General features: G+C 31.5%; 1 protein-coding gene across 1 annotated transcript in view; it reads left to right on the forward strand.

Annotated features, from left to right (window-relative positions):
* Positions 1-4,689: 4,689 nt before the first annotated feature.
* The window catches only part of LOC129752000 (potassium voltage-gated channel subfamily H member 7-like), a 141,208-nt gene continuing 117,908 nt past the window's right edge, over positions 4,690-27,989 (forward strand). Inside the window, exons 1-2 of the mRNA XM_055747791.1 lie at positions 4,690-5,155; positions 15,918-16,228. Of these exons, the coding sequence (XP_055603766.1) occupies positions 15,965-16,228 (264 nt within the window). The 5' untranslated portion in view covers positions 4,690-5,155; positions 15,918-15,964. The remainder of the gene's footprint in view (positions 5,156-15,917; positions 16,229-27,989) is intronic.

Here is a 27,989-nt window from a genome sequence, read left to right on the forward strand (position 1 = left end):
ACACCGATTAGGAATTCAACTCGAGGAGAAAACATTTTCTTCATTTCTGCAATCAGACGAAAAACTTTTCGGATAAACCGGACTTCACTACAATAAGAAATTATTAGATATTAAAAATTTTCATTTTCTTTGAAAATTCAAGCGCAAAAATTTCACGAGCGAGGAAAACACGACCGCACTCGACCAAGGCTTGCTTAGATCCTCCCTAAAAATCTGAAAAAAATCTACATATTTAGTCTGAACTATGCAGAATCGTTTGGCATTTTGAAATCTTAAATCAGATATTATGGCACTTATACCCTGACATTTATGGCTCTGAGGAACTTATATCATCTAAAAAACAGGAACTTTCTCAGAACAATGAACAATTCAAGGGGAAAAGTTCATATAAAAAAGGCCCCATATGGTCAATACGCGCCACTCCTGTTTTGAAGAATCTGTAACGCTTTAGCTTAGCTTATTTATACCCCTTTGGCCCCCTCTGAGGATTTCATATCATCTGAAAAAAATCATCAACAAAATTTCTTTCAGAACAATGAAAGCGATTTATTCTACGTTACACTAAAAATTCCAAAGTTTTAAGATTCAGTGTAGTTATTCAAGGGTAACAATTTCAACACAAAACTTATGCCAAAACTTTGAAAAATAATCCTACGTTCAGTATTCTGTTACAATTTTCCAAAATTTTCTTTCTTGTTAATTGAAGTTAAATTCTAAATATTAAAGTGAAATGAGATTTTGATTAAGAATCATCTTTATAAATTAGAAATAAAAAGCTGTTTTGAAATCCTGGTTCCAATCCGGTTTTTCATTTAATTCCTTATTTGATTCATGGTTTGCGAACCTGCCATACGCAACCCTTGGAGCCAAAGGGTTATAAGTGCATATAAGCTTATTTCAAGAAAATGCAGTTGTTGTGTTTAGTCTTTTCCATATATTTTTTCGAAAATTTGCAATTTTCATTCAAACGTAAAAGTATTTTAAAAAACCAAACATGAAAAAATCATCAAATATAGTTTGAAACGAGAAGAATCGTTTAGCATTATTAACTTAAAATCGACAATTTTAGCACTTATTATTGGGTGGCTCTGAGGGCCTCATATGCATTTTTAATATTAAGGTTGAATTTTTTCATAATATTCATATTCAGATTCGATGTTCTTAAGCTTAAGATTTCAGATTCAGCTCTTGCATGAGTAGGTAATACAATCAAGATAAAAATATCATGGTTACTATTTTGTTGAGGAATTAAAATCGCACAGACCTCAGATTTATAATTTTGTCTAAATTTCAAATTTTCAATCAAAGTCAATTTGTACACACAATTCAGCTAAATATCACAAATAAATAGAATAATCGGAGTTTATTTTGCATGTTTGAGTTGATGAAAAGATCTGATTTTAAAAAATTCTACATAGGAATTTAATTAATGAATTGATTTTTAATGAAAAATATGTGTTGATGAAGAAACATGTAGCTAATATGTATGAAAAAAAACCTACAGGAAAAACCATGTTTTCTTAGTGCATTGTACAACATTAAGTATATTGCATGTTTTTGAAGAGCCAACTTACAAACTAAAATTTTAACTTTTGTTCGAGTTCGCAAGATTTGGATTTGAATTGAAAAATTTTAATCTCTTTCTTTTACTTTTGAAAATTTGATTTATTTCTATTAATGGTTTAAATCCTTCGATTTTCTCAATAGTTTGATAGATTTAACTTATTTTATTTGACCACAGAAAAAGGTTTTTTTTTTCAAGAATTTGAGTGCTTACTTGAAAAAATAACAACTCATTCTAAGCTCAAATCAAATAAGCTAAATCTACCAGACTCTTGAGCGTATTCAAAGCTTGTAACCACTGACAAAAGTAAGTTTCATTTTTTTACTAAAGGTATCATTATACAAATTATGCTTACCATTTTCAAGATTTTAGGAGGTGTTCTCATAACCTGAAAAAAGAAAGGAAGTGAAAATTCGTCATTTATATTAGCGCCCGTATATAGCCTTATAGAAATGAAAATCGCAAGAATTTTATTTAAAAACAAAAACATTGAGCATAAAAAGAGGTAAAAGGGTGTGAGATGATTATAATTCAGACTTCACTAGAACAGAAATCTAAGTTTTTTCTTTGAAAATGTTCAATTTTGAAAAATTTTATTGTGTTTTTCAACACTCAATAAATCTTACTAACGGTCGTGAAATATACATATATTTGGTAGATTCATCAATTCGAAGAACCAGGTATAATTCTTCTATCATGATTAAGGAACAAACTTTTTATGTAGAATTTCCTAAGGTTGCCAGATTTTATTTTCGGACGTATCCGGACCGGACAAATCCGGGCAATTTTATTTAAAAAGCAGGCAAAAACCGCACATTTGACTTTAAAATGTTCAACGTCAAATCCGGGCAAATTTGGTCAAAACCACGGAATGATCATTAAACTTCAAGAAGAAAACACGTGAATTATTTTTTATCAAGTCACATCAGCAGCTTTTAAACCGTATTTAAGGCTTCCAAAACACAAGTAATGATTATTTGGATTAAACTTGCCTTAAAAATTCGCTTTTGGATGAAAAAATGAAAAATTTTAATAATTAGAGTTTTTTTTTTGTTAGATTCTACAAAAATAGAGTGAATAAGTACGGACAAAGTTCAAGCTTTTTTCTACAAAATCCTTGCAACCGGACCAGACCTGATTTTCCTTAAATTTTAAGTCAAATATTCGGACAAGTCCAGATAAATCAGTGCAATCTGGCAACCATAAAATATCCTGATATCCACGGTAGGGAAACTAATATTAATTTTTGATTAAACTTACAAAAATTGGCCGGAGAGCATTAAAGTACTCTCTTCAGAGTTACTTCAGTTAAGTAGTTTAAATCAAAAACGATATGTTAACTAAATATTTTAAGCTTATCGGTAACAATTCACAAACGTAAGTTCTCTTCTCTCTCAGAAGTATTTTGATCTAAGTCAAGGACCAGCAATATTGTATCATAATCCTAACTATAACTGCCATAAATATTCGCATTTTAATGCTACTTTGTTACGATACATTATTAGGGATCTAGCATCTCTTCGCAGCATTCCTCCTATTTTCCACCCCATCACCCATAATGCTCTTATACGAACATAAGGAATCATGCAAACAAAACCCCCACGGTCGTATGTTACCAATAATGAGCGGCGGAACCTCATCTCGTATTGGATTCTGTTTTCCCCAATCACACGCGTCTCGTTAACAAAGAGAAGACCCATTGACCAATTTTCCTTTCGAACGGGTCTTTCCATCCGGTTTGAAAACTTAATCCGGTGCAGCTTGTGTGTTAGCTTCAACCAACCGCAAAAACATAGAAAGACTGCTTAGAGTGGATGCTGGGTGAATGTGCATTCAACATCCATTTTATGCTCATCATAAGAGGGATTGTGCCGGTGCCGGAGTATTTGTACGAGCGAGTGTGATGGCCTGTCTGGTTTTCGGAATGAAAGAGCATACACACTCCAAAGAAAAGCAGACAGACAGACTTAGACAGAAGAGTCTTGTGTCAGTTCCTGTGAATTGGACCACGTGTGCGATAATATCCGGGGTTTGGTTCGGTTTGGTTTGGTCATTTGATTTGTGCCATTGTTTGAATAAATATTGACACATCGTGTTTCCGATATATCGAGGTTGTCTGCCGGAAGTGCGATAGAAACAGTAATGTGATGTTATCTGGTCTGTTGGATGTCAGAGAAGGTTCAACGGAATGTGTTATTATTCAATTTATTCCCAAATCAAATAAAATTCACTATCAGAGTTTATGAATTTCAATTTGAATGTTCTTGCTTTCTGAAGAAACACGTTACAGAAATTGTGATCACCAGAATCGTGATTTAAAAAAAATCAAAAGTGAATTATTTTAAATAACAAATTTAACCTTCCCATGCCGTTCGCAAAATATCCGTTTCGGGGAAATTTGAGTTGTAGTTTGATTTCGTTCTCCTGGCTGTAAATGTTAACCGATTTTGATGATATTATATTCATTGTGTAGGTAATTTGTTCTTATTACTCAAAATTTTAAAATAAAGTCGATATGTATTACCAAGTTATCAGAAACTGGTTCAGAAAGTAAAAAGTCCGAAAAATCAATTTTATTTTAAAAATGCTCATAACTTTTAACAGCTTTTCTGTATTTAAGTGTTTCATTGATGTTTGAAATCGTCAAGAATCCATCTATCCGACAGTGTATAGATATGTTGGGGTCCAATGAAAGTTTTGACCGCTATCTCAGATCTTCCGGTAGAAAAAAATCTAACTTCAAAAAAACGTTATCCAATTTTTGCTTTGCTTAGCTGTATTTCATTTCCCAATGAACCGATTTTCAAAACTCAAATTTCAATTTTTTGACGTTAATTTGATCATTATTTTCATAGAACATACTTGGTCTGTCAAAATTCCTAGTTCTTCAGTATATTGGAATGATGATGAAGAGATTTTAAATGTGCGCTTCGGGTCATATTGACCCGAACGGCATGGGAAGGTTAAGGAAAACCACTCCCAATCATTCAACAGTTGGTAGCAAATGTGTAGCTGACGATGGTGGTTAGGTTATGGAAATCGCGATAATGGAAAAAAGCAATCCACTTCGCGCGGAAGCTCATAACTTGACATTGACCCTAACCTTTTCACTTTCTCCCTGCGCGCCTCTTCAACAGCAGTGTGTTTAGTCCAGAGAAGCCGCGCTGTAAAATAGTGAAAATCTAAATGTGCATCCACCGTTATTATTATTATTATTATGCTGTCGCCAACGCGCAAAGTGTCCACTAGACAATAAGTAATAGAGCGCGAGTGTGTTCCAGCGTGTTTGTTAGTGTGTGTAATTGTTATTATATTTTATTATTCCTGCCCCTTGGGAAATCCGATTACAATTTGCAGCAATAACGAAACAAGTCAACAAAAACAAAACAACAAGCGCAACATACCTGCATATTGCTCAACCGCGTGTATTTATCAACAAGCTCTAGCTACAACAAGTCGGCTGGCCGCGGGGCTTCGGCGAATATAACATCAAAACAAACCCCTTTCTCAGTCGCCAGTCAGTAGCAGCGACACGCGTAACCAGTAGAAACGGCGTGTCATCCGGTCCCAATTCCGCCCAGTTAAGAGAAGGTAGAGGTACTCGGCAACTTGAACAAACTGGGAAAGCTCTGTATTGAAATACGGTTGCATCGTGATTGGAAACGCTTTAAAGGAGACGTACACAAATTTTCGAAGAAATGTGATTTTTGTTCTTATTTCCAACTGGACATTTATATGGTGGCTCCAGAGAGTAACGTAAATTTTTTTTACACATATAAACTTATTAATAGGAGAAAACACCACCATGTATATGAAAAACTTTGGAATTTGTTCCTTCCTGCATTTTCAAAATCAGATTTCCTGGATCCCTTCGAAAGCGTTTCCGATCTATCCAATTCATCAATCAAACAAATCTCAAAATACAATCGATCAATTTGTTGTAGCTAAAACTCTCGCTTTTCAAGAAATTAGCTTAACACGTTCGTCGCCAAGCGTCACTCTCTTAAAAAAAATTCAACTTTGGAAGGCCAAAACATCAAAAGGAAATATCGTTTCGGCTCCAAATTTCGTCTAGAGAATGGAGAAGAATATGGTTACAATCCGGAATAATTTTGAATAAAAAATGTATCTACAAATTTGTGTTTTGACTTTTCAATTTTAGACGTATTTCACATCATTTTTGGAAGCTCACATTTTTATTTTCAATTTTATCTTCAATTTCAGTATCCACATACCTACAATTTTGCGTTCCGCTAATCTTTCTAATTTGTTTTAGATTTTGATCGCCGATTTGCAATGCATATGATTTCAATAACATTGCGGCGAGATAAACTCAGTAGTAGAATTTGATTTAGAGATTGAAAGTGTATAGTTGGACAAATAAAGCGTTCCTGTTATACATTGTAGACGAAGTAGGAGATAATGAAGATGTAAGCGAAGGGCAATTCGTAAAAAAAGATCAAAACTTTCTGTTGGATATTTGCTAGGTTTTTTGATTGTTTTTGTAGTGGAGGCGAAGCTATCACAGCTCCCATTCACAGACAGCCAGACATAGAGTGGCTTAGGTGTAAACACACCTAAGCTTTACCATTTTTATCATCAGAACTTAATGGGACAAAAGTAAGTAACCGTATGAAGAACAGATAAGTACAACAATATTATCTGTACAAAAAATAGCAACAACTATTAAATCAAGGATCGAGTTTAACCACCTTTGTGATTCTCGATGCCTGTTAATTAAGGTTTCTGGACAATGTACATATATTGAAAACCTTCTCATATCTCCTAAACTGGCAGTTTTCAGTTTCCTATTGTTTTTGAAAAAAAATGTTTTTCGGAAGATTCTTGACTAGCCAGAAAGAATTCTCCAGAGAGTTGAAATTTAACGATTGGGAGTTATTTTGAGGCGATTAGGGTTATTATACAGTTTTTACCAGACCTCTGCAAGCTTTGTAGGGATATTTCAAATTTTCTCATTTCTTACACCTCCCATAATTTTTTTTGGTTGTTTTTGCTGCCCGAAATAGTAATAAACATTTTGGAAGTGATCAATCCAGTCCTGAATTAGAGAAACAAGTTTGAACATTCTATAGAAATTTGTATGGCAAAACACAAATTTTCATTCAAAAATCGCCAGAGATATACTGAAAGTTCCAAAACAAAACTTTGGATAAAAAATATTCTTTGATTCTTGCAGTACCATTCATGTGAACAAAGCGCAAAACTGTCTTGTACCCTAGAGAAGATATTCAAAGTCATACATTTTTTATTAAATTTCGCGTTTGTGACTGCTTATTTGAAAGCTGTGTAACCGTAAGATGAGAATAAAAAATCTCAAAAAACTGCTCTGCATAGTCAGGGAATTTGTTGATTTTGCAAAAACCTTTTTGAAGCATTCAGAGTAGGAAATTTATGTACATGTTTTGATAGTCATAAGAAATGGAGAAATAAACAGGATTTAAAAACGAAAAAAAGAGCTTTGCAAAAACATTTCACGAAACTACTAAAAGCTCTAGCGAGCAAAGTCTGCCATGGTTAAATACTTTTCAATGGATTCAGACTTTTATTTTGGAATGCTTGTAGCTTTTTTCATGAAATGCTTAGCTGCTTGTCCGCATAGCAAAAAATTAAGCTTCAAAATAGTCAGAACCAAAAATCAAAAACCAACTTCATATCAAGCTTATTTGAATTTTCTGAATAATTTAATGTGCAAAAATTTCTTCTTTCTTACAAATTCCCATACCAAATTGAAACGCGTTGCGCTAACTGTAGAATTAACCACATCATCTCAAATTTTACACTCAAAAGGCATCGAAAAAATATATGTGAGCCAAAAGTCATTTTTTGCAGCGGTCTTGTATTTACTTTCGTAAAAATTGAGCGATGTTCTTTGATTCAATACCGGTATCGAAGAATATCGTGTCATACGCATTTCCATTATGAAAAGTTGCAGTTCATGTCTAAAATAGTCTAACCTAAAGTACCAGAATTTTTTTTCTTCGCACGTATCTGGGATGGACAAATCCGGGATATTTCGTCTTAAAACTGGCAAAATCCGGCCATTTGATTTCAAAATTGATATCCGAAAATCAAGGAAATGTCCGGACAAATTTGTTTAAAACCCCAAAATTATTCAACAAAAATTAAAACAAAATTTTTTCATCCCAACTGGTCAGCAGATTTTAAATCATATTTTAGGCCTTCAAAAAACCTTTCATGATTGTTTTTATGAAACTGACCCTAAGCAAAAATCTAGCAAAATCCACAGGTAAATGGTACGTTGACTATTTTTTATCATATTCGTTCTCATTTCACAGTTTATAAGTATCAGACAAAGAGAATTCTTAAAAAAGTTCAACTTCCCTATATCAATTGCATACTTTGAGGCGCAATTTTCTAGTTTTTAGATAAATACAGTATTTTGAGTTCTTTCTAACAGATAAGTACCGAATAAACATTAGTTATTTGGACAAATATAAGAAATTTTGTGATACCCAATGATCACGATCCATTCAGAAGATAAATATATCTTTTCGGACTCTAGATATGAATTTAACCCATAACATACATGTTAGAAAACTTTTTCTTAAAAAAAAATTGAAAATCTACTATTGCTTTGAAAATATGGCATCATGAAGTTCATGTTATACTCTAATGGTTGCCATTTGGAATAATTATTGTTATTATAATTTTTTCACATAAGAAATGTTTTAAAGTGATAAAAGAAGAATTTCGATTTACATTTTGTTAAATTTTTCAAACATAGCTCAACAACACAAAAAAATATTTTTTTTAAATTTGTGGAGATAACAGAATGGTTGTTTTGTTCTATTTGGCACATGTTTTAGAACATTTGATATTTGTAAGACATTCCGGGTTCGAGATATAGCGGAAGAATTACTTCAGGGATCAAGATCCTCATTCTCCGCTACTTTTTTTTTTTATTCATCAAATAATAACTCAAAAACTGTCGTACTGAGATTTTTTTTTTAAATTGCATTTTCAAATCCATGTAAAATGAAATCAACATATGTAACATGTAACATCAAATTGATTTGATTTTATTCGTTAAACATCGTTGTTCGTAAAACTGTCAGAATTCGATTATTATTTGGATTCAACTATATGGAACTCGATTGAGCTTGCCAGATTGCCCGGTTTAATCCGGACTTGCCCGCATATTTGCCGCAAAATTTATGAAACTTCTGGTCTGGCTGGTTGCTCGAATTTAGTTGAAAAACTCCGTATTTTGCCCGGATCTATTTGCTTTATTAACAAAAAAAAAATCAATTTGGGTTATGCAAATTATAGCGTCAAAAAAACGAAATTTGTTGAGCAAGTTTTATCATTCAACCTTCAACGGATTTTTGGAAGCCTTAAATACGACTTTTGAATTATTTTTTGTGTTTCGATGAAGAAAAGTGTATTATGTGTTTTTTTTTTTTCAATCGAGGAAGAATGACCCTAACGGGTTAAACTCCTATTGAAAAAAAAAGTTCTTCTTCTAGATTTTAGTGGAATCATTCCTTGGTTGAGGCCAAACTTTCCCGGATTTTGAGTTGAAAATTTTGAAATCAAATGGCCAGATTTTGCCAGGTTTTGGATAGAAATGTCCGAATTTGCCCGGCCCGGATACGTGCGGGAAAAGATTGGCAACGTTAAGTTAGATGCCCACGAGGCTTATCAATATAGCACAAAACCGTTCATAAAAATTCATCAAATATCTTCTAGTTTTCAGAAAACGTTTTGAATTTCGAATTTATTTGGTAAAACTGAAAAAAACTTTTTTTTGTCAATCTAAGCGAAAATTAAAGCGATGTTAGTTTGTTGAATTGGAGCAAGCTGATTCAACAAATTTTTTGTTAGGGTGGTGGTCCGAAAATAAAGCTATTTTTTGGAATCAGAATCTTGGGGACTGTCCATTGGCCTGATATAAGGTTGGAGCCATATTTCCCTATAAAATTTTACAAAAATCAAATTTTATGACGTGAATTCACTTATTCGTGCTGTGGCAACTCAACTGGATTCCAACCGATTTCTATAATATTTGATGTTTTAGAATCGTCTTATCATTTTCAAAGAAGATCTTTTTGTTTGTTATAAAATTGCAAAGTTCTTTCGTAAAATTATAAAGTTTCCTTTTTTGTGACGTTAATTCACTCATTTGCGACTATTTTTGTTTGCTTTTCAAAACAACCACATTGGATATTAACAAATTCTTCATTCTACAAAATAAAGCAGTATTTGTTGGCTTCAAAACTTATTAAAGAAACATTCCAAAACAAATCCATTCATAAAATTTAAGAAAATATTTTGTGAAAGTTGTCAACATTTACACTTTTCTCAACAAAAAATTTAATTTATAAAATTATATAAAACATATCAAATCTTTTAAAAAAAAATTCCGTTTGTTTTGTGTGATTTGAATTATCAAAGCTATTGATAAGTTGTGAACGGTACGAGCGCGTGGAATGTGTCAGTGGTATTTAATAAGATGTCCCAAGTAAAACAGATTAAGCCAACTATCATTAGAATGTTTCATTATGGTTTCATTATAACACTTTATACGCAGCTGGTGTTATAACTGTTTAATTATGGTCATGAAAAATTCTTAAATTTGTAATCATTTGTTTTCAGCTAGTTCTGAAAACGCTAATAAAGCTTTTCCAAAATAAACTGTTTAAGTTGTTTAGAAAGAGCTCTGAATGCTCTATGGAAACTCAAATCAAACATGAATTATGAGGCTTGTTCCAAGCTTATTTTTGCATGTTTTATAGAGGCACATAGCGCTTGATTTCAAAACCGTAATAAAATAAGGTGACCGTTCTCGATCAAGATGTCAAACAAGACACGCTCAGGCTAGATTGCACATATTTAAATTGGAAATCCCATTTTTACACATTTTTGATAAGCCATGTGTGTTTTTTGTGAGTTAAAAAAACGAAATGTATAAAAACCTAGGAGTGGTATGGATATCTCTACAATCTTTACAACACAATATGAGTAGTAAGTAAAAAGACCAAACTAGTAGGAGAAAAAATTGTTGCTTGGCGCCATCATGTATCCAAGATGATGACTTCCGCTTTTTTTTCAAAGCTGTGAATTACTGAAAATCTCATGAAACATCCTCAATATGGGTATTGCTATTTGTAGTAGTAGCATTTGTAGTAATTTGTTAATCCTAAAATTAAAATTAAGATTGAATATTTGAAGAATATAATTTTGGTGTCCACTGAAGAGGAGCGAATTCCTGAATAGCTCAAAACGTCTGGACAACTGGTAAATTTTGGATTTTGAATGTTAAAACTTGTCGTAAAAGTCGATCAAATCCAAGAGCAAACATTTGTGGCAATAAATCCAAATACAATATGAATATTAGTTAAAAGGGCTCAAGGAGCACCAATAGAATTTCGCTATCTGACACCAACTTGAAATCTTTTCTTTTCAAACCTGTATATTACTGATAATCGCTTGAAACCCCTACAATATTCGTATTGCTTAAAAGGGCTATAAAGAAGAAGTTGAATTTGATATTCTGACGTTATCTTGAAATCCAATATAGCGGCTTCGGCTTTTCTTTTTAAACCTGTTTATAATTGATAATCGCTTGAAACCCCAATGGGTCATTCCATGTCAAGTGTGCAAAGCGAAAAAAAAAAGCTAATCAAATATTCTTCAAACTTGGTCAAATGACTTCCTGAGGCCTACAAAAAATTCCTTTATTTTGGAGAATGAGCCGCCCACCCCTTGTTCCAGGACCCTTCCTTCTTTTTTCCAATATTTTGAAAAATTCGTAATATTTGAAATACATTATCTCCAGACTAAAAAAATATACCAAAATGACAAAATATGCGTTGTGTAGTTTTAATTAAAATCTATTAATTATTTTAGAAAGTAACGTTCTAAACGTCAAATCACAGCTCTAAAAATAAAACAGTATTTTTCTCGCTGTGTGAGTGGGCTTCAGACAACTGCAGCATGAATGTTGCTCATGTTGCAACAGATGAATGCTCTCGAATCAAAAGATCATTGACTGTAAGGTTTGAAGCATCTGTGGCAATCAAAGGAATTCGTTCATTTCACGCCGCAATCCCTGCTGGAAAAATGTGAATGCAAACATTTTCAAGCTCCAAGAAATTTAGATTATTCAATGTATGCATAAAGTATAGACCATTAAAGATGCAGTGTTGGAACAAAAAAAATATAAGGTAGAAAAGAAGATATTCTACAGATAAAAATATTTCATAACGCCAAACAATTTTTTTTCATTAAAAATGTTATTTGAAATTTCTTTAGTTAAAAACAAATCATGAGAACAAAAAATCAGTTCAAGCTTGGAAGATGTAAACGGGAAATATTATATTAGGAATTTGGTTGGTTCTTCCGTAAGATTTTCTCAAAAAAATGATGAAATCATAAAATTCAAGGGAAAATATACTTTCCTTGAGAAAAATAGCCTTTTTTTGATTTAAAAAAAAATATTAATTCAAAAAAAATAGAAAGGTTTTAATAAAATATATTCAACGCATGTTGTGTCATTTTTGTTTAATTTTTCAACCCGGAGATACCTATTGTATCTTAAAAATGATGAAATTTTCAAAATCTTGAAAAAAGAAGGGAGGGTCCAGGAACGATGGGCGAATCATTCTCAAATATTGAGAATTTTATTTGTAGGCCTCAGAATTTCTTTTGGTCAAGCTTGACGAATTTTTGATAAAAGCTTTATAAAAGCTTTGGTGACCGAAACTTTACAACACAATGATTTTATCGATAAAGAAAAAAAAATTGTCATGGCGACTATTCGTTCTAAATAGCCAGATTTCAGCTTTTTTGAAGTTCTGGTGTATAGAATACGCTTCAGATTTTTGTTAAAATTAATGTTATAGCTCTAACGATGTTGTGCTGACCATAATAAAGCTAAAATTGTTACTTGGGGTGTCACTGGATAATAGATGTTCAAACGTTCAACGATGTTCAAATTTCTTCTTAAATTTCATACTTTCATTGTTATTAGCAATCAGTTTTTTCAGGTTCGTTAAAACTTTAGATATGTTGTTTTATTTATAGCTTTAACCCTGATTGCTTGTAGCCCTGAAAGTATGAAATTCAATCAAAAGTTTGCCTGTGGGAATGAAGGAGATGTTTTTCTGATGGTTGATAATATTTCTATAAAATTGCAAGCGTTTGAACATTTGTTACCCAGTCCGAAGGTCCAAAATTTTTGACAAGATCTTTACAAATGTAAAAAGAATCTCGCTTTCGCTATAGAACTCAATTAAACGTTGATTATCTGTTACCATATCAAGAAACAATAAAAAAAAACTTTCTCATAATTTCTGAAGAGTGTGAAACATTAAAATTAAATAAAGCCGTCAGTGCCAAAGTGGAATAAGTGCATCATAGCTGTTTTCGAAAAAAAACGCACTTAAACGTTTTTGTTGTTACCGTTTTCCATGTACAGTTGCGTTTAAAAAAGAAAAATTTGCGTGAAGTTGCGCACCCTCTTCCAATTTTGACAGCTACCATTTCTCTCTGGATTGATATTTTATCATAAAATTTTCACAAACATAGCTGAAAACAATTTTCTATCAATTACCACCATTCTTTGAAATAAATTTCGGTTTTGTGAATGAAAATAGCATGAACACTACACTGAGTCGTTTTGGGGTCATTTTGGAATTTCTCAAACCCAGGGGTCTTGAAAGCTTCGTTTTCGTCCAAAACTCATCCATGATTTTTTGCAAAATTTTTAAGTAACGTTTACAGGAGTAAATTTGAACTTTTAGGTTTGTATGGGAAAATTGAATATTTTGTACTGAAAAATCAACATCATTTTTGTTTCGTCTGTGTAACTGAGCCAGCTGATGGCTTTTGTGCCAATTTATAAAATTCATGAAGGAAATTTTTTGCTGAACAACTTTGTCGAAGACCTAAACTTCGTATCTTATTAGGAAAGAAAGTTATTAGCTGTTTAACATGGGTATGTCTTTTCGCATTGATTTACAATAAATTCAATTGACATCACTGCTTGAGCCTCGCGAAGTGTTGCATAGGAAGTAGTCACGCAATACCTCGCTAGGCACCCTGCAGGGATGTCAATTGAATTTATTGTTTATCAGTGCAAAAAGACATACCCCTGTTAAACAGCTAATATTTTTTTTTTCCTAATAAGACACGAAGTTATTCAGCAGTTGTTCAGCAAAAAATTTCCTTCATGAATTTTATAAATTGGCACAAAAGCCATCAGCTGGCTCAGTTCCACAGACAAAACAAAAATGATGTTGATTTTTCAGTACAAAATATTCAATTTTCCCATACAAACCTAAAAGTTCAAATTTACTCATGTAAACGTTACTTAAAAATTTTGCAAAAAATCATGGATGAGTTCTGGACCAAAACGAAGCTTTTAAGACCCCAGGGTTTGAGAAGTTCCAAAATGACCCCAAATCGACTCAGTCTAATAAACAAATTGTTGTCGATGTTTTCCTTACAAATATCGGTCCAAAAAAGAATGAAATCACCTGTTGGACAATAATGAACCTCATTGTCAAAACGGAAAAATTTTTGATCGCGTTCATCAATTTTGACGAAACTTGGCCAGGTACTAGGATCAAACATTTTTACATCTTTAGACTGAATTTCAATATTTTTCAATGAAAATTACTAAAGATACAGCGAATTTAATGAAGCAATATCAAATTTTCCTTTTTTACGGGAAAAAATGTATCTTTGTTTCCAGTCATTGTTTAGACTTCAAATTTTGCAGAGCGTTGGTTGGATAGTTGAACTTAATTGTGTGAACATTTAATGAAAAATTATCTACCAATAGAGAAATCGCAGCTTGTCAAAGTTGGAAGAGAGTGCGCAGCTTCACGCGATTTAATTCTATTTTGAACGCAATTGTATATATTTTCGGAAAGTTGTCATTTTCGATCGATCAAAGAAGTATGAAGTTAAATTTAAAAAATCTGAAATTTTCTTTGGATTAGGTGTTTATTTATACTGCCAGATGGCAGGCCTAACTATCCCATTTTTTCCAGTTTAGTTGGGATTGAACACTTTATCTCTACAAATAAATATATTTTACCTTCACAGATCAATTGGATATTTGTTGATCTTTTCACAATATTTTATCGTTTTACCGCAGCTTCATTATATTTGATTTTAAATAATAAATTATGAAAGGAAAACCGTAGTAAGGCTATGATCATTTAGTATCCGGGCACTTTATTTTGGTGATAGCTGCGTTAATAGAGCTCGGATATGCAAAAATTTAGTAGCGTTGTGTTGGTTATGAAAAGGACTATCTTGCCTATTTTTGATAGATTTTTAAGTTTACGTGTGTATGAGATATTTACTATGCAAAAAGATATGATAAAAATAATTTTGCACAAATTTGCTCCTTTTGCGCATTTTGTGCCTCGAAAATTCTTCATTGTTGACTTGAAAGCTCATGAACTGTTGATTTTTTCTGATTTTTTTTCGTACCAAATGGTTATTAAGTATAAGGAGCCACTCTAGGATCCACACGAAGTTCGAATCAACTATCGGAGTGCAACTCTTGATCTTAAATATGTTGAAAAGTTTATGGTTATTTGGGATAACTGAATGAAGACTCCCTACATAATGCAAAAAATTCATTTCCGGCAGAGGCAAAAAGTTTTGCCTGACTAGTACACACCAAGTAAATATCTAATAATGATCAGATCCAAAGATCGCAATCTGTGCATCCGGTTTTTACGCAATATGACAGATGTGTTCTGATGGACAAAAAAATTTATGTTAAAACCAGATTTAAGAGATCAATTTTTTCGAGATACCAACTCATGAAAAGGTTCCAACCAGATTCCAATTGCTTTTTCCAGGTGAGTTTGTGTAAAATATCATGATTTTGCAAAGGTTTTGTTTCTGTGGTAAAAAAATAAATCAAAACATGACTGAAGAAAGTGTGCAAAGATAAAAAAGAGATTTTATGAAAAAGTTAGAGTATTTCTTGAAATCATTGATAAATTTTTTTATTTATATTTTTAGTTTAAATGTCGTGTTAACACCTTCATTTCCTCCATAGAAAGTTTTTCGATAAAATGAATAGTTTTTAAAATACACACGTTTTTAACTGCCCGGATACTAAATGATCATAGCCTTATGAGAAGTGGTCAAAAAGTAGCTGTTATGTTAGGTTAAAGCTGTTACAATTTATTCCAAATGCCATTATTAAAGCTCATATTTTACTGAAAAGCGCATCACTATCAGCTACAACAGATTGATCTTACGATTTGAGATTGACGAAAACGACTCCAAAACCAATCAAAATGCAATCTTTCGTTCCTTCCGCCCCTTCCAATTGATCCAGTCTAAGTGCAGGTGCCGCCGCGCTGCCCACCCCAAAAAGTCGCCTTTATGAATAAAATCTACACGACCGAGGAAAGGAAAATCAAACGATCGATATCATCGTCCATAATGAAGATGAGCCGAGCCCACAGCCAGCAGGACCAGACGAACATTCCGCTGATCGTGACGACGAACGAGGTCGGTGCCAAGCCGAGCTCGTCGACGGCCATGAGCCTCGATTCGGCCTTTAAAACCAAATCCTGCCGGAGCTTCGTGCGCCAGTCCAAGCTGGGCAGCGAGCATCGGAACAAGTCGGTCCCGCAGAATCTACAGGTGTGTCTGTGTGCCCGTGTGTTGTTTTTGTCTGTCGTTTACGTTCGGTTTAGTTCCGCTGCCAGTTTTTGTCACTAGCTAGAGCACCCAAACCCAAATCACCCACGACACGAGTCGGACGGACGGACGGACGGAAGTGCATCGCGAATCGGGTGCCTTCGTCGTAAATCGTCGTCGTCGTCGCTGTCGTCCAGTCTCGGCAGCAGTGGCCGGATGCCGGATGCTGCTATTGCTGCAAACCGCCGGAAGAAAATAATTACCGACAAAAACTAGAACCGTCTAAACGAGCCCAAACTCAAGGGTACAGAGTGTGTTATTGTTGCACGGGGGAAAAGTTTGACCGAATTCGGTCCGGCATTTTTTTCTGTTTTTTCCCTTTTTGTTCCATAATAAACAAACGCGTCCCTTCGTTCGTTCGTTCGGTAATATTTTTGCCGCTCGCTGGAAAATGGCCTTGTTGTGATTTTCTGGGGCACACGTGACACTTCGATGCATTGGTTGAACAACTTCGGAAGGCGATACAAGCGGAAAAGTGAATTAACCCTTTGTGGAGTGGAAAGTTTTCAAGAGGCCTCGTTTGAATTAACAATTTTAAGGATCAATAGGAAAATCTACGCAGAAGATTAAAGAAAACAATTTACTTCAGGAAGAAGTTTTCAGTGAAGGATACACAGGGTTAAAAATCGTCAGTGACTAAAAGTGATTGTTGATAATTTATACCATCGCCGCATCCAACTGGTGTTACAGCTGCACTTGTTCGATAATAGGATTTTGCCTAGGAATCGTTGCACAGAAAATCCTCAGCTAATACGTGTAATGCTGTGGCAAATTATGAAGAAACCGCAAGAATCAGGGTTGCAATTTCTTAGTGTCATGTAGAAAAGTGAGGTTTTTATCGCCATATTTGGGTTTATTGCAGAAATCAACTTAAATTTACGAAATTCAGTTGATCTCTATTGCATCTTCCTTCAAAGGAATCTATTTACTGACAGTAGTCAATTGTTTTGAGTTCTCGAACGACTTGAACCCTTAGTTTTAAATTCAATTGCAATTCAAAAAGTTCTCAATTAGATAACTTTATTGTGGAAGAACCAATCTTAATCATCAAATCAAACACGAGAAGGAATATTATCAGAGGAAAAAGAAACAGCTACATAAAATTTTAAAAGTTGATGAAAAAAATCTAAATGTCTGAATGTTTAATTCTATCGTAAGAAAACTTGTGAACAAAAACATCAACAACTCTTGTGTAAACAATATGACAAATCGTGAAGAAATTCACAAAAAATACAATAATAATGATATAAAGTAGTTAAAAAAATTCGAAATAAAAGTACGAAAAAATAACGAATATTTTCTCCAAAATTACCCAAAAAAATTTAAAATGATAATAAAAATTACAAAATACACAAAAAGTTACAAAAGTTAACAAAGGCTTAAAAAAGATACAAAACAAAATACTATTTAAATTCAAAAATATAAGCCAAAATTTATACAATCTAAAACATTTTTAGTTTAATTGAGTTTAATTATAAGGTTTTACAAAAATTTACCAAAAATTACAAAAATTTACAAAAAAAAGAAAATTTTAAAAAATTCACAAATATTAAAAAAAAAAATACCAAAATTTATAGAAATTTACAAAAAAAAAACAAATCTTACAAAAATTTACAAAAAAAAAAACAAATCTTCCAAAAATTTACTAAATTTAACATAAATTTAACAAATTTAAGATAAATAAACAGAAAATAACAACAACTTACAAAAAAATAAAAAAAAATACAAAAATTAAAAAAAAATTTTAAACTGTGACCCAAAGATGGGTCTTGACTCAAACATTCAGTCAGCGAAACTTTTTTTTTTGTAGAGAAATGAATCCAACTTAGATGAAATTTCAGGGACTAGATAAGGGAAAATTGATGTTGAAAAACATGCGAAAAAAAATTCGCCTTGTCTCCCGGTGAGACTTGAACCCACATCTTGCGCCTCTCCGGGGCCCATGTATTAACATTCTACTACAGGAGACCAACCTGGCGTATGAATATTATACTGGTTGAGTGTCGATGTCTATCGGAATGAAGGGAATAGTTCTCCCATGTGATCATGTGGTCATCGAATTTGGTTGGATATCCAAATACGGCAAACGCATCATTTCTCATCATAACTGACAACCCGTGCAGTATATGAGAAGGCAATGCAAATCTTGCCGTGCCTAAAATATCCAAATTTGAGTCCAACTACCGTAAGATGAAAAGATGGGAATAGAAATAGACCAAGAAAAATGATTATGATCACATGGGAGAACTATTCCCTTCATTCCGATAGACATCGACACTCAACTAGTATAATATTCATACGCCAGGTTGGTCTCCTGTAGTAGAATGTTAATACATGGGCCCCGGAGAGGCGCAAGATGTGGGTTCAAGTCTCACCGGGAGACAAGGCGAATTTTTTTTTTCGCATGTTTTTCAACATCAATTTTCCCTTATCTAGTCCCTGAAATTTCATCTAAGTTGGGTTCATTTCTCTACAAAAAAAAAAAAAATTAAAAAAAATAACAAAATTTAAAAAAAAATTACAAAAAATTTAAAAAAAATCACAAAAATTAACAAAAATACCGAAAATTCAAAAAAATTTACAAATATTTAAAAAAATGACTAAAAAAAAATTTTATGCAAAACTTACAAATATTTACAAATAAATAAAAAATTAAAAAAATTTCAAAAAAAATCAAAAAATTTCAAAAATTTTAAACTTTTTAAATATTAACAAAAATTTACAAAAAATTACAATAATTCACATAAATTAACTTAAATTTACTAAAATTTAAAATATTAAAAATTTACAAAAATTTATAAACATTTACAAAAATTAAAAAAATTAAAAAAATTAACAAAAATTTACAAAAATTTACAAAAATTTACAAAAATTTACAAAAATTTACAAAAATTTACAAAAACTTACAAAATTTACAAAAAGTTACGATAATTTACAAAAATTTTCAAAAATTTACAAAAACTTACAAAAAATTAATATAATTAACAAAAATTTACAAAAATTCACAAAAATTACCAAAATTTACAAAAATTCACAAAAATTTCCAAAAAAATTTACAAAAATTTACAAAAATTACCAAAATTTACAAAAATTTACAAAAATTTACAAAAATTTACAAAAATTTACAAAAATTTACAAAATTTACAAAAATTTACAAAAATTTACAAAAATTTACAAAAATTTACAAAAATTTACAAAAATTTACAAAAATTTACAAAAATTTACAAAAATTTACAAAATTTACAAAATTTACAAAATGTACAAAATTTACAAAAATTTACAAAAATTTACAAAAATTTACTCAAATTTATAAAAACTTACAAAAATTTACAAATTTTTTAAAAACTTAACAGAAAATTCTAAAAATTAACAAAATTTTACAAAATATTTATTTTTACAAAAGTAAACAAAATATTTCGGAAATTTAAAAAAATTTCCAATAATTTATTAAAATAAACAAATTATTTACTGAAATTTAAATAAAATTTCAAAAAATTACAAACATCTACAAAAATTCACAAAAAATCAAATAAAAATTCACAAAAATTAACAAAAAATTATTAAAAAAATATACAAAAATTTACAAAAAAATATAAAAAAAAATCAAAAATTCTCAAAAAACTAGAAAAATTTACAAAAATTCACAAGAAACTAGAAAAATTTACAAAAAAATAACAAAAGTTTACAAAAATGTACAAAGTTTACAAAATTTACAAGGTTTACAAAATTGACAAAAAAAACGGAAATTTAAAAAGTTTACAAAAATTTACAAAAAAAATCTGAAGTTTGACGAAAATTAACAAAAAAAATTTCAAACATTTACAGAAATACACAAAATATACAAAAATTTACAGAAAAATGTACGAAAATATAGGATGTTTTAATTTAAAATGTCGAAAAATACCCTATCAATATTAGCAATTTTCACAAAAGTGCCAAAATCGAACGATTTTCTGAAACAATCAGCTTTAAACACAGTTGAAAATTTTGGCACACCAATCATTTTTTCAAATCTAACATCTTAACGTAAATAGCCTGAATTACTATAAAAATGATATAAAATAGAAAATTACAAAAAAATATATATACAAAAATTCAAACAAAAGACTAGAAATTACCAAAGAAGTCACTTACAAAGTTTATTATCGATAACCCACTGAGGATGCTAGCAAGTAGCTAGTGAAATACTAGTATTTGGGTCTTTCAAATACTGTGGCTGAATCGACTACTTTGAAATCATGAAAAAGTTTTTGTTAGAACATTTTATTCCCTTAAACTATGGATGACTTGTAGGCCTTTTTTCTACCCGGCTTAGAAGAAAAATTCATCAAATTCTGAAATGGTGTTTTCTGGGAAATTGAATTTATGTTTTTGAAATGCATTTTTCTCAGTGTAGAATACTGTAGAATTTATAAAATCTTTTTTTTTTTTTAAATTTAGTCATTTTTCCAAATTTCTCTTACGGACCACATTTTTGTAGAAATTGTAATTTTGGAGCAAAAAATATTTCTAATTTTTTTGTCAGAACAGTTTGGGCCTTTCCAAATGTTAGTCTCGTTCATTTTTGGGGAAAAATAAGTATGCCAAGTTGCTTTACTAGGTTAGATTCTCATGCCCACAAAGTTTCATTGAATTCTAAGAGGAACATGCCAAATTCGTGTCGATTTGGCGTGAAATCCGTCAAATGTCACCAAAATAATATTGGCTATAAAAATACAAACATTTTCCAAAATCAATCAAATTAAAGAAATAAAATTTATTGAATTTAAAATAATAAAAATTTCAAAAAGCATTAAAACATTTGTGTATTACAAAAATCCTTAAGGGAGGGGTAGGGTCTAACACTTTCAAAAAATCGATTTTTTTATTTTTTTATTTTCTTATTGTAAAACATTTCAAGAATGTTGTGTCAAATTTTCAAGTCAATTGAAGCAAAACTGTAGAAGTTATAGGCCTTTATCTCCTCCTATCTAATACTGCAAGAAAGCAAGAGCAGTAACTTCAAACGCGTTTTTCTCGAAAGCACATTTTTAAAGTCCGTGGACATCGTCATTTGAAAACTACTTATCCGATTCTTTTCAAATTTGGAACATATTTTCAACATATAAAATACCAGACCCCAACGTTTTTCTTTTTTGATTTTTTTACTTTGGGGAGATTTTAGAGGTGAAAACTGGGGGATTTTTTAGAGAAAAACCGTAGTTTTTACTTCAAACAGCCACAAAAATTTCATAAAAATATTTTTAAGTTAAATAAAAACGTTGGGGTCCAGAAAAACATCTATTAAAAATATTTTGCTCTGATTTTTTGACTTCAGATGATTCTGTGCTGAGATACAGTGTCCACCGCAAATCCTGTTTTCTAAAAGGCATCCTCGAAAATGCTCCGTCACCGGCTCATTTTTCAATATTTTTCTACGAAAAAATTACTAAATGTGCTTTTAACAATGCTTTGTATAATGCAAAAAATTTGAATACATTTGTTTAAACGATAGCTCTAGAAAAAAATCGTGAAAATGGTGTTTATTTATACCCGTTAGACCCTACCCCCCCCCTTAAGTAAACTTCCAACAAGATTTTTAACTTTATCAAGGAAAAATTTATTGCAGGATCTCTTTTGTTCACTTCTTCAAACGTAATTTAAGAGTGAACGTGGTGGAAACTTTAAAACTTTTGTCCATATAAGTAAAAAATTATAAAAAAAATTAAGTGATTCCAGCCCGAAATCTCAAATAAAGACTCTTAATCCGGATGAAGATTAGTAAAATCAGAATAAAAGATATTTCAGTCACTATAGAAAAATACTGGTATCAAAAGATTCTCACCGACTTTTTTTTTCAATTTTCATTTTTGGACAAATTAGTAAGAGTTCTACCGATCTAGTCTACTTACTAGGAAAAAAATTGAATAGGTTTAAATTCAGTAAAAAATCATGTTTGGGCAATAATTTGCAGAAATAATTTAAGATGTATCACCGAAAAGAACAACCCCAACATTCCTTTCAGTAACTAAGAGGATTAAATCACGGGTGGCAATCTGGAGGAATTTTAAATTGCTTTGGCATTTTTAATGCTAATTATTTTACGTAATCTTAAACGATATTAATCCAAAATTTAAACTATCAACTAAATCCTCTAAATGAAATAATTTAAAAGAAATTACTGAATTTCATCATTCAGGTCGGCTTTTAAAATAATATTATCGCTAGTTTTTTTTACTTTTTTTTACAGATATTATCAATTTGTGTGACTTTCGGGAAAAAATGTAAAAAAATTAAATGTTATTGAACCTTCAAAATAATTGACATCTGCCTTCGACACAGACACATTTGGTAATACTTTTTGTAAAATAGTTGTCTTTGGATACATTTATTAAATTTTTTCCGTATGATTAATTACCGAACTCATTTTAAAGTAAGGATTTTAAGAATAGATAATCTTCTCATACGAGATCGTGAATTTGTGTTCATGCCCGCGTGTGTCTTCTATAAATTACTATAATGAACGATTATGTTGAAACATCTAGGGCATTTTTTTCACGGTCGCCATATAAACAGAAACACCACTTTATACATTTGAGGCCGATTTTTAACTAAACACTTTATATATCATCCATTTACTTTGACATCGAATCAACCACCGATGGTTTTTTTTATGCTTTCCTTTTTGAATTTTACAAGAAGTGCTCTAACTATGACAATCAACCAGAGATAGAAATGACAAAATTATCCTTATTAAATACTCATTAAAAATTCTTACGAAAATCTCCGAACGTTGTACTATCATCGTTGTCCATAGTTTCCCGAATGGATTGCAGCAAAACTAAAAATTTTGCATCAAACCATCAGCAGCAGCAACGAAAACTTTTCGTTGAAGCTCGTTTGAAGTGATCGTTTAATAATTAATGAAAATTGTTCCCAGCGTTACGCTAACTCAACCGAGTGGCTCTTTTTATCTGGCATTTAAAATTCAGACGAAAATTTTTCGGTACGCCAACCACCCTGTCAACGCATCATGATGATTTGATACAGCAGTGGGACCAATTTTCATGTGAGCTACAAGCAAAATCCTTCCAAACATATTTCGGCATACATTTGAAGGATGGTACTTACGAGTAATAAAAAATAGAATATGCAAGTTTACCTCACTTCATACCTACCAGTTTTTATGGTAGGAAAAGGCATAAGTGGTTGAGATATCGAAATTCGGTTCTGTAATAAGAGGTGCTAAATCTGGGCTTTAATGCGTACTTATTTTACTCCGGGAACTGTTGTTGTTCTCTGCGCTCGAAAGCATTTAACCGACCGAGCTGATACATCCAATTTACAATCCATAAAATTTAACGACCCTGAATACAGCAATTGATAATTTATCGCCTCACTCGGTTCGAAACGATGTTACGGCTTTACAAGTTTTCGGTGCCACATTTCGAAAACAGGAGCAGCAACGTTAATTTTAAGTTGTCTTGTTCCAGTAGTCGGAAGCAGCATCCTTCAAACTAATTATGTTTGAATTGTTTTAATCGATTCATTGGACCTAACCTCAGAAGCGTCATCTTTGTTAATAGTGGAATTTTGGACCGAGTAGTTCATGGTCAATTTTTAAAAAAGGCGAAGCCTTACCACAGTTTAAAGAGCCTACTGTAAAGAGGCGCCGTGAGCCGATTGTAATATTCGTTTATCTGTCAGTTTCTTTCCAATCGAGCGAGGGGTGAGTCAACATTCGCGTAACATTCGAAAAGGGCGATAGCAGTTAACTCGAAACGGGAAAAAGTGTTCGAAATTTCGGAACATCCAATGAAATCTTATGTACTAACTTACTTATTTACTACATCAATCGCGTACTTTGCAGAATACTCATTTTCTCCCATATTCGATAGATATCTGAAAGCTATGTATACATGAGCGGACGTCTGTTTTATATACTTAAACGTAATTTTTTTGTTAAAATCTTTTATAGTTATTGAGTAAACGATTTTACATTAAAAGATTAGCTGATTTTTTAAACCGACGGGCTAAATGCTTATGTTTTAAGCTAAATTTCAGTTCCACATGCAATATTTTCGTACATATTATCTAATTCACAATGATAGAAATTGATGCAAAGGATACGTCACCTTGACCTTGACTTTATCAGCTTGACCTTCAAAATAACTCCAAATTTGAGATTTGGTCAAAGTTATGACAAATTCAGCCGATTGTTCTCCTTCAGCACAAAAACTTCATATTTGTCTTTTTATCAATCTTCTACCATTTTTGCGTAAAAGCACGATTCCATATCCAACTTGAAGAGAGTATAAACTTTGTGAGACCTATAGAAGAGCTTTCCAGAGAAAACGATCGCATTAAGAGGCAGTCTTCTTGGTATATTAAGCCATTTATCCTGTCGTTGTGAAAGAATGAGTAATTTGCAGTTCCCGAAAATCGTTAGCCTTCTCAAGTGCTAGACATTAAATTTTTCGATTTTTTAATCTTTGTTTATCTCCGGGAAATATAGGCGAGACTTCTCAACGAAAAGTTACTGGTTGGAAAATTGCCAGGTGACCGCTAAAGAGTTTGTTTTGCTGTCCATTACGAAATCTTTCAAAACATCTCTCCACAAGCAGTTCAAATATCTTGCGCTCGATTTGACCACCGTATTTTGTTTATTTCACCGGTGGGCAGCTTTTCTACCTCGTAGAAATGAAGTCAGGCCTATTTATAAGTCAGCTAGACGAATCAGTCTGAAAAAAAATGACTTTTTTATCACTTGATCATTCATATTATCGGATTGAGCTTGAGAAAACCTCTCACATTCCTCTCACTTCGTGGAATCAACAATCATCACTTTTATTCAAATTAGGTCTTCTTAACCGATTTACCATGTGAACTTTGGTCGAATAGTTGATTTCCAGCTGTTTGAGGATCTCTCACTGGGACTTTTTGGATTTTTCTCGATCCTGCCCAAAAAATTTTCAAAAAATTTTGTCAATAAACTTCAGTATTGAACGCTATCTCAAAAACCATTTGACAGATTGTCACTTAATTTTGTGCTCGTACACATTACATTTCTAAGAAGCTTCACTAAAAATTTCCTTAATTTCATCCATGCATTCAAAAGATATTTACACTCCTTGTAAAGTTTTAAATTTCAAGTTCTGAGTATTTTTTTCGCTGCCAATTAAAATACTGGTGCTGACAAAGACAAAAGGTAGAAACTGTGTTTTTCTCATTAAAATTTAAAGAAGATTTTGTTATCAGAAGACAAAAATTCAGAATTTTAAAACAAAGACAAACTTATTACAAAATATCTCCAAAAAATTTAAAAGTTTACTAAGATATGAGGTCAATTTATTCGAGAATTTTAAAAAAGCTATATAATAAAATTCGTTGTATTTATTTTAAAATACATACAAAAATATAAGTTTTTTGAAAGAATTTTTTTTCAATAAAAACTTATTAGCATTTTGAAAATTTATTCGTAGAATTCTAATGCTAACTAATGAAAACAGCATTTCGCTGCCTATATATATTTTGTAGATTTTGGATTTTCCTTAAATTTCCTGAACTCGAATCTTCACACAGATTTTTTCTATCCCCTCTAGTTTTGGTGATATATTGTTCATAAGTTTAACAATGAATCATTGTTGAGTGAAATCAATCATTGATAACTGATGAACAAACAAACCCACATGAAAGAAAAAAAACTGATTCTGAATTTGTTTAGAATAACATTTGATTAATAAATTCTACAGTTTTTAAAAATTGAAAAAATAATTAGAGTGTCCTATCCTGGAATTTCTCGACCAGCAATTCTCGAGAATAAAGAAAAATCGGGAATTCCCGAATACCAGGAAACGCTGAAAAATCTCGGGAATTCTGGAGCCTATAAATATAGCTACATTACTTAAAATTTACACGACCTTAATTGGTAAAATTGATCAGATTCAGCAAAGATGATTGTTCTTTAGGACTTAGACGAAAGCTTTTTATTTCTAAAAGCTGATTAATACATTGCATTTGATAAAATATGTTTTTTTTTCGTTCGAAAACTTAGTTTTAAAGTGGAAAACGACAAATAATCATTAAAACCAAGCAGTTCCAGTAAAGAAACGCCATGAGAAGAATTGGAAAGTTCTATTTTGCAACATCATAACTGTTGACTGTAGCAAAATAATCAGCAAGAAAAATACACCTTATGAAACAAATGTACAGTTATCTGAAAATTTACGAGATTTGAGTAACTTGAAGTCTACTAAACCAACATCTATCAATTGTGAAAAATCTTTCTCAATTATTTTTTCAAATTTTCGCAGCTAGAAGCAGTCAATATTGTCAATTAAAGTTTTAATTTACTTTTTTTTTAATTCATATTCCAAATATGAACTATATGAATAGATAACTGCATTTTAAGGCAATTTCTTGAATTTCAAAGGTTTTTAAGGGATGTTGAGGATACTTTCTTCCATCACTAAGGAATTTGATATTTCAGGTATTAAACTATATCAAACTCCTTTTTTCTGGGTAAATTTGGAATCTGAAAAAAGGTGGGAATTTAAAAACTGTGACTTGTTTTCAGTAAACAACACTTCATCCACGTTCAAGTCACAGATGCAGCACTATCTTGCAGTTCAACCCAAATTTAATCTCAATATTGATTTTTCGGTTTTATTTAGCCCATTTTCCAACACAGTTTTGTTGGAGTTCACGCTGAAGGAAGCTTTCCTGGATTTGCGAAAACTCACCAGCACAGGTATATACCACCGTCAAAGTTGTCTACTCACCTCAACTTCCAAGTCAATTGCAATTCATACCAATAATACTGCTGGACCAGATGGTTATCAAGTTCCAGAGGAAAGTAAAGACACTGAGAAAATAGTATAGTTTTTCCAACAATAATCCACTTATATTCAATCAAATATCAGATTGCTTCTCGACCAACTATAATATAATTATCAAAAATTCATCAATACATATAATAGACAATCTGATTGATTTTGTACATTCAAAAATGAATATATATTTCATTCAACCATGGTTGTATGATTGATTTTATGCATTCAACTATAAATATAAAAGATTCAACTATAATGTTTACAATGTTTGTTCACATACATTCAACAAAAATTCTAGAAGATTCAACTCTAATCATTTGATTGATTTGATTGTAAATATGGTAGATTCAATTATAATAATATGATTGGTTTAACTATAAATATTTATTTTTTATTTATTTATTATTTCCATGTTACATAAGATCAAAGATCTTTTAAATCGCTACAATTTTGTTTTTATAAGAACAACCGTATTCAAACTGAATAAATATGGTAGATTCAACTATGATAATATGATTGGTTCAATTATACATATGATGGATTCAATTTTATTTCTACGATTGATTCAATGAGGTCAACTATAAATATTGTAATTTAAAGTTCTGTTTATATTGGAAATTATCAAGATATTTTTAAGATATATTTTATGGCTTCGTTTTATTTATTTTTTTTTTTCAATTCATTAACTAAGCATTTTGCATCTAGTTCGTTTTAGCCGCCACGATGCTAGTAAACCTGACCGGAAATCTCGATATCTACGTCCTGGTTCTTCTGCACCCAGCGAAGATTGACCTTGTGGGGGGAAAATTCACTCAATATTATGACATCAATCTATCATTCGATATACCAACCTTACTGACTTACCAATACTAGTTTCCTGTGGGATCTTGCCA

Source organism: Uranotaenia lowii, chromosome 3 (genome assembly GCF_029784155.1).
Source record: "Uranotaenia lowii strain MFRU-FL chromosome 3, ASM2978415v1, whole genome shotgun sequence".
In the NCBI taxonomy this organism is placed as follows: Eukaryota; Metazoa; Arthropoda; class Insecta; order Diptera; family Culicidae; genus Uranotaenia; species Uranotaenia lowii.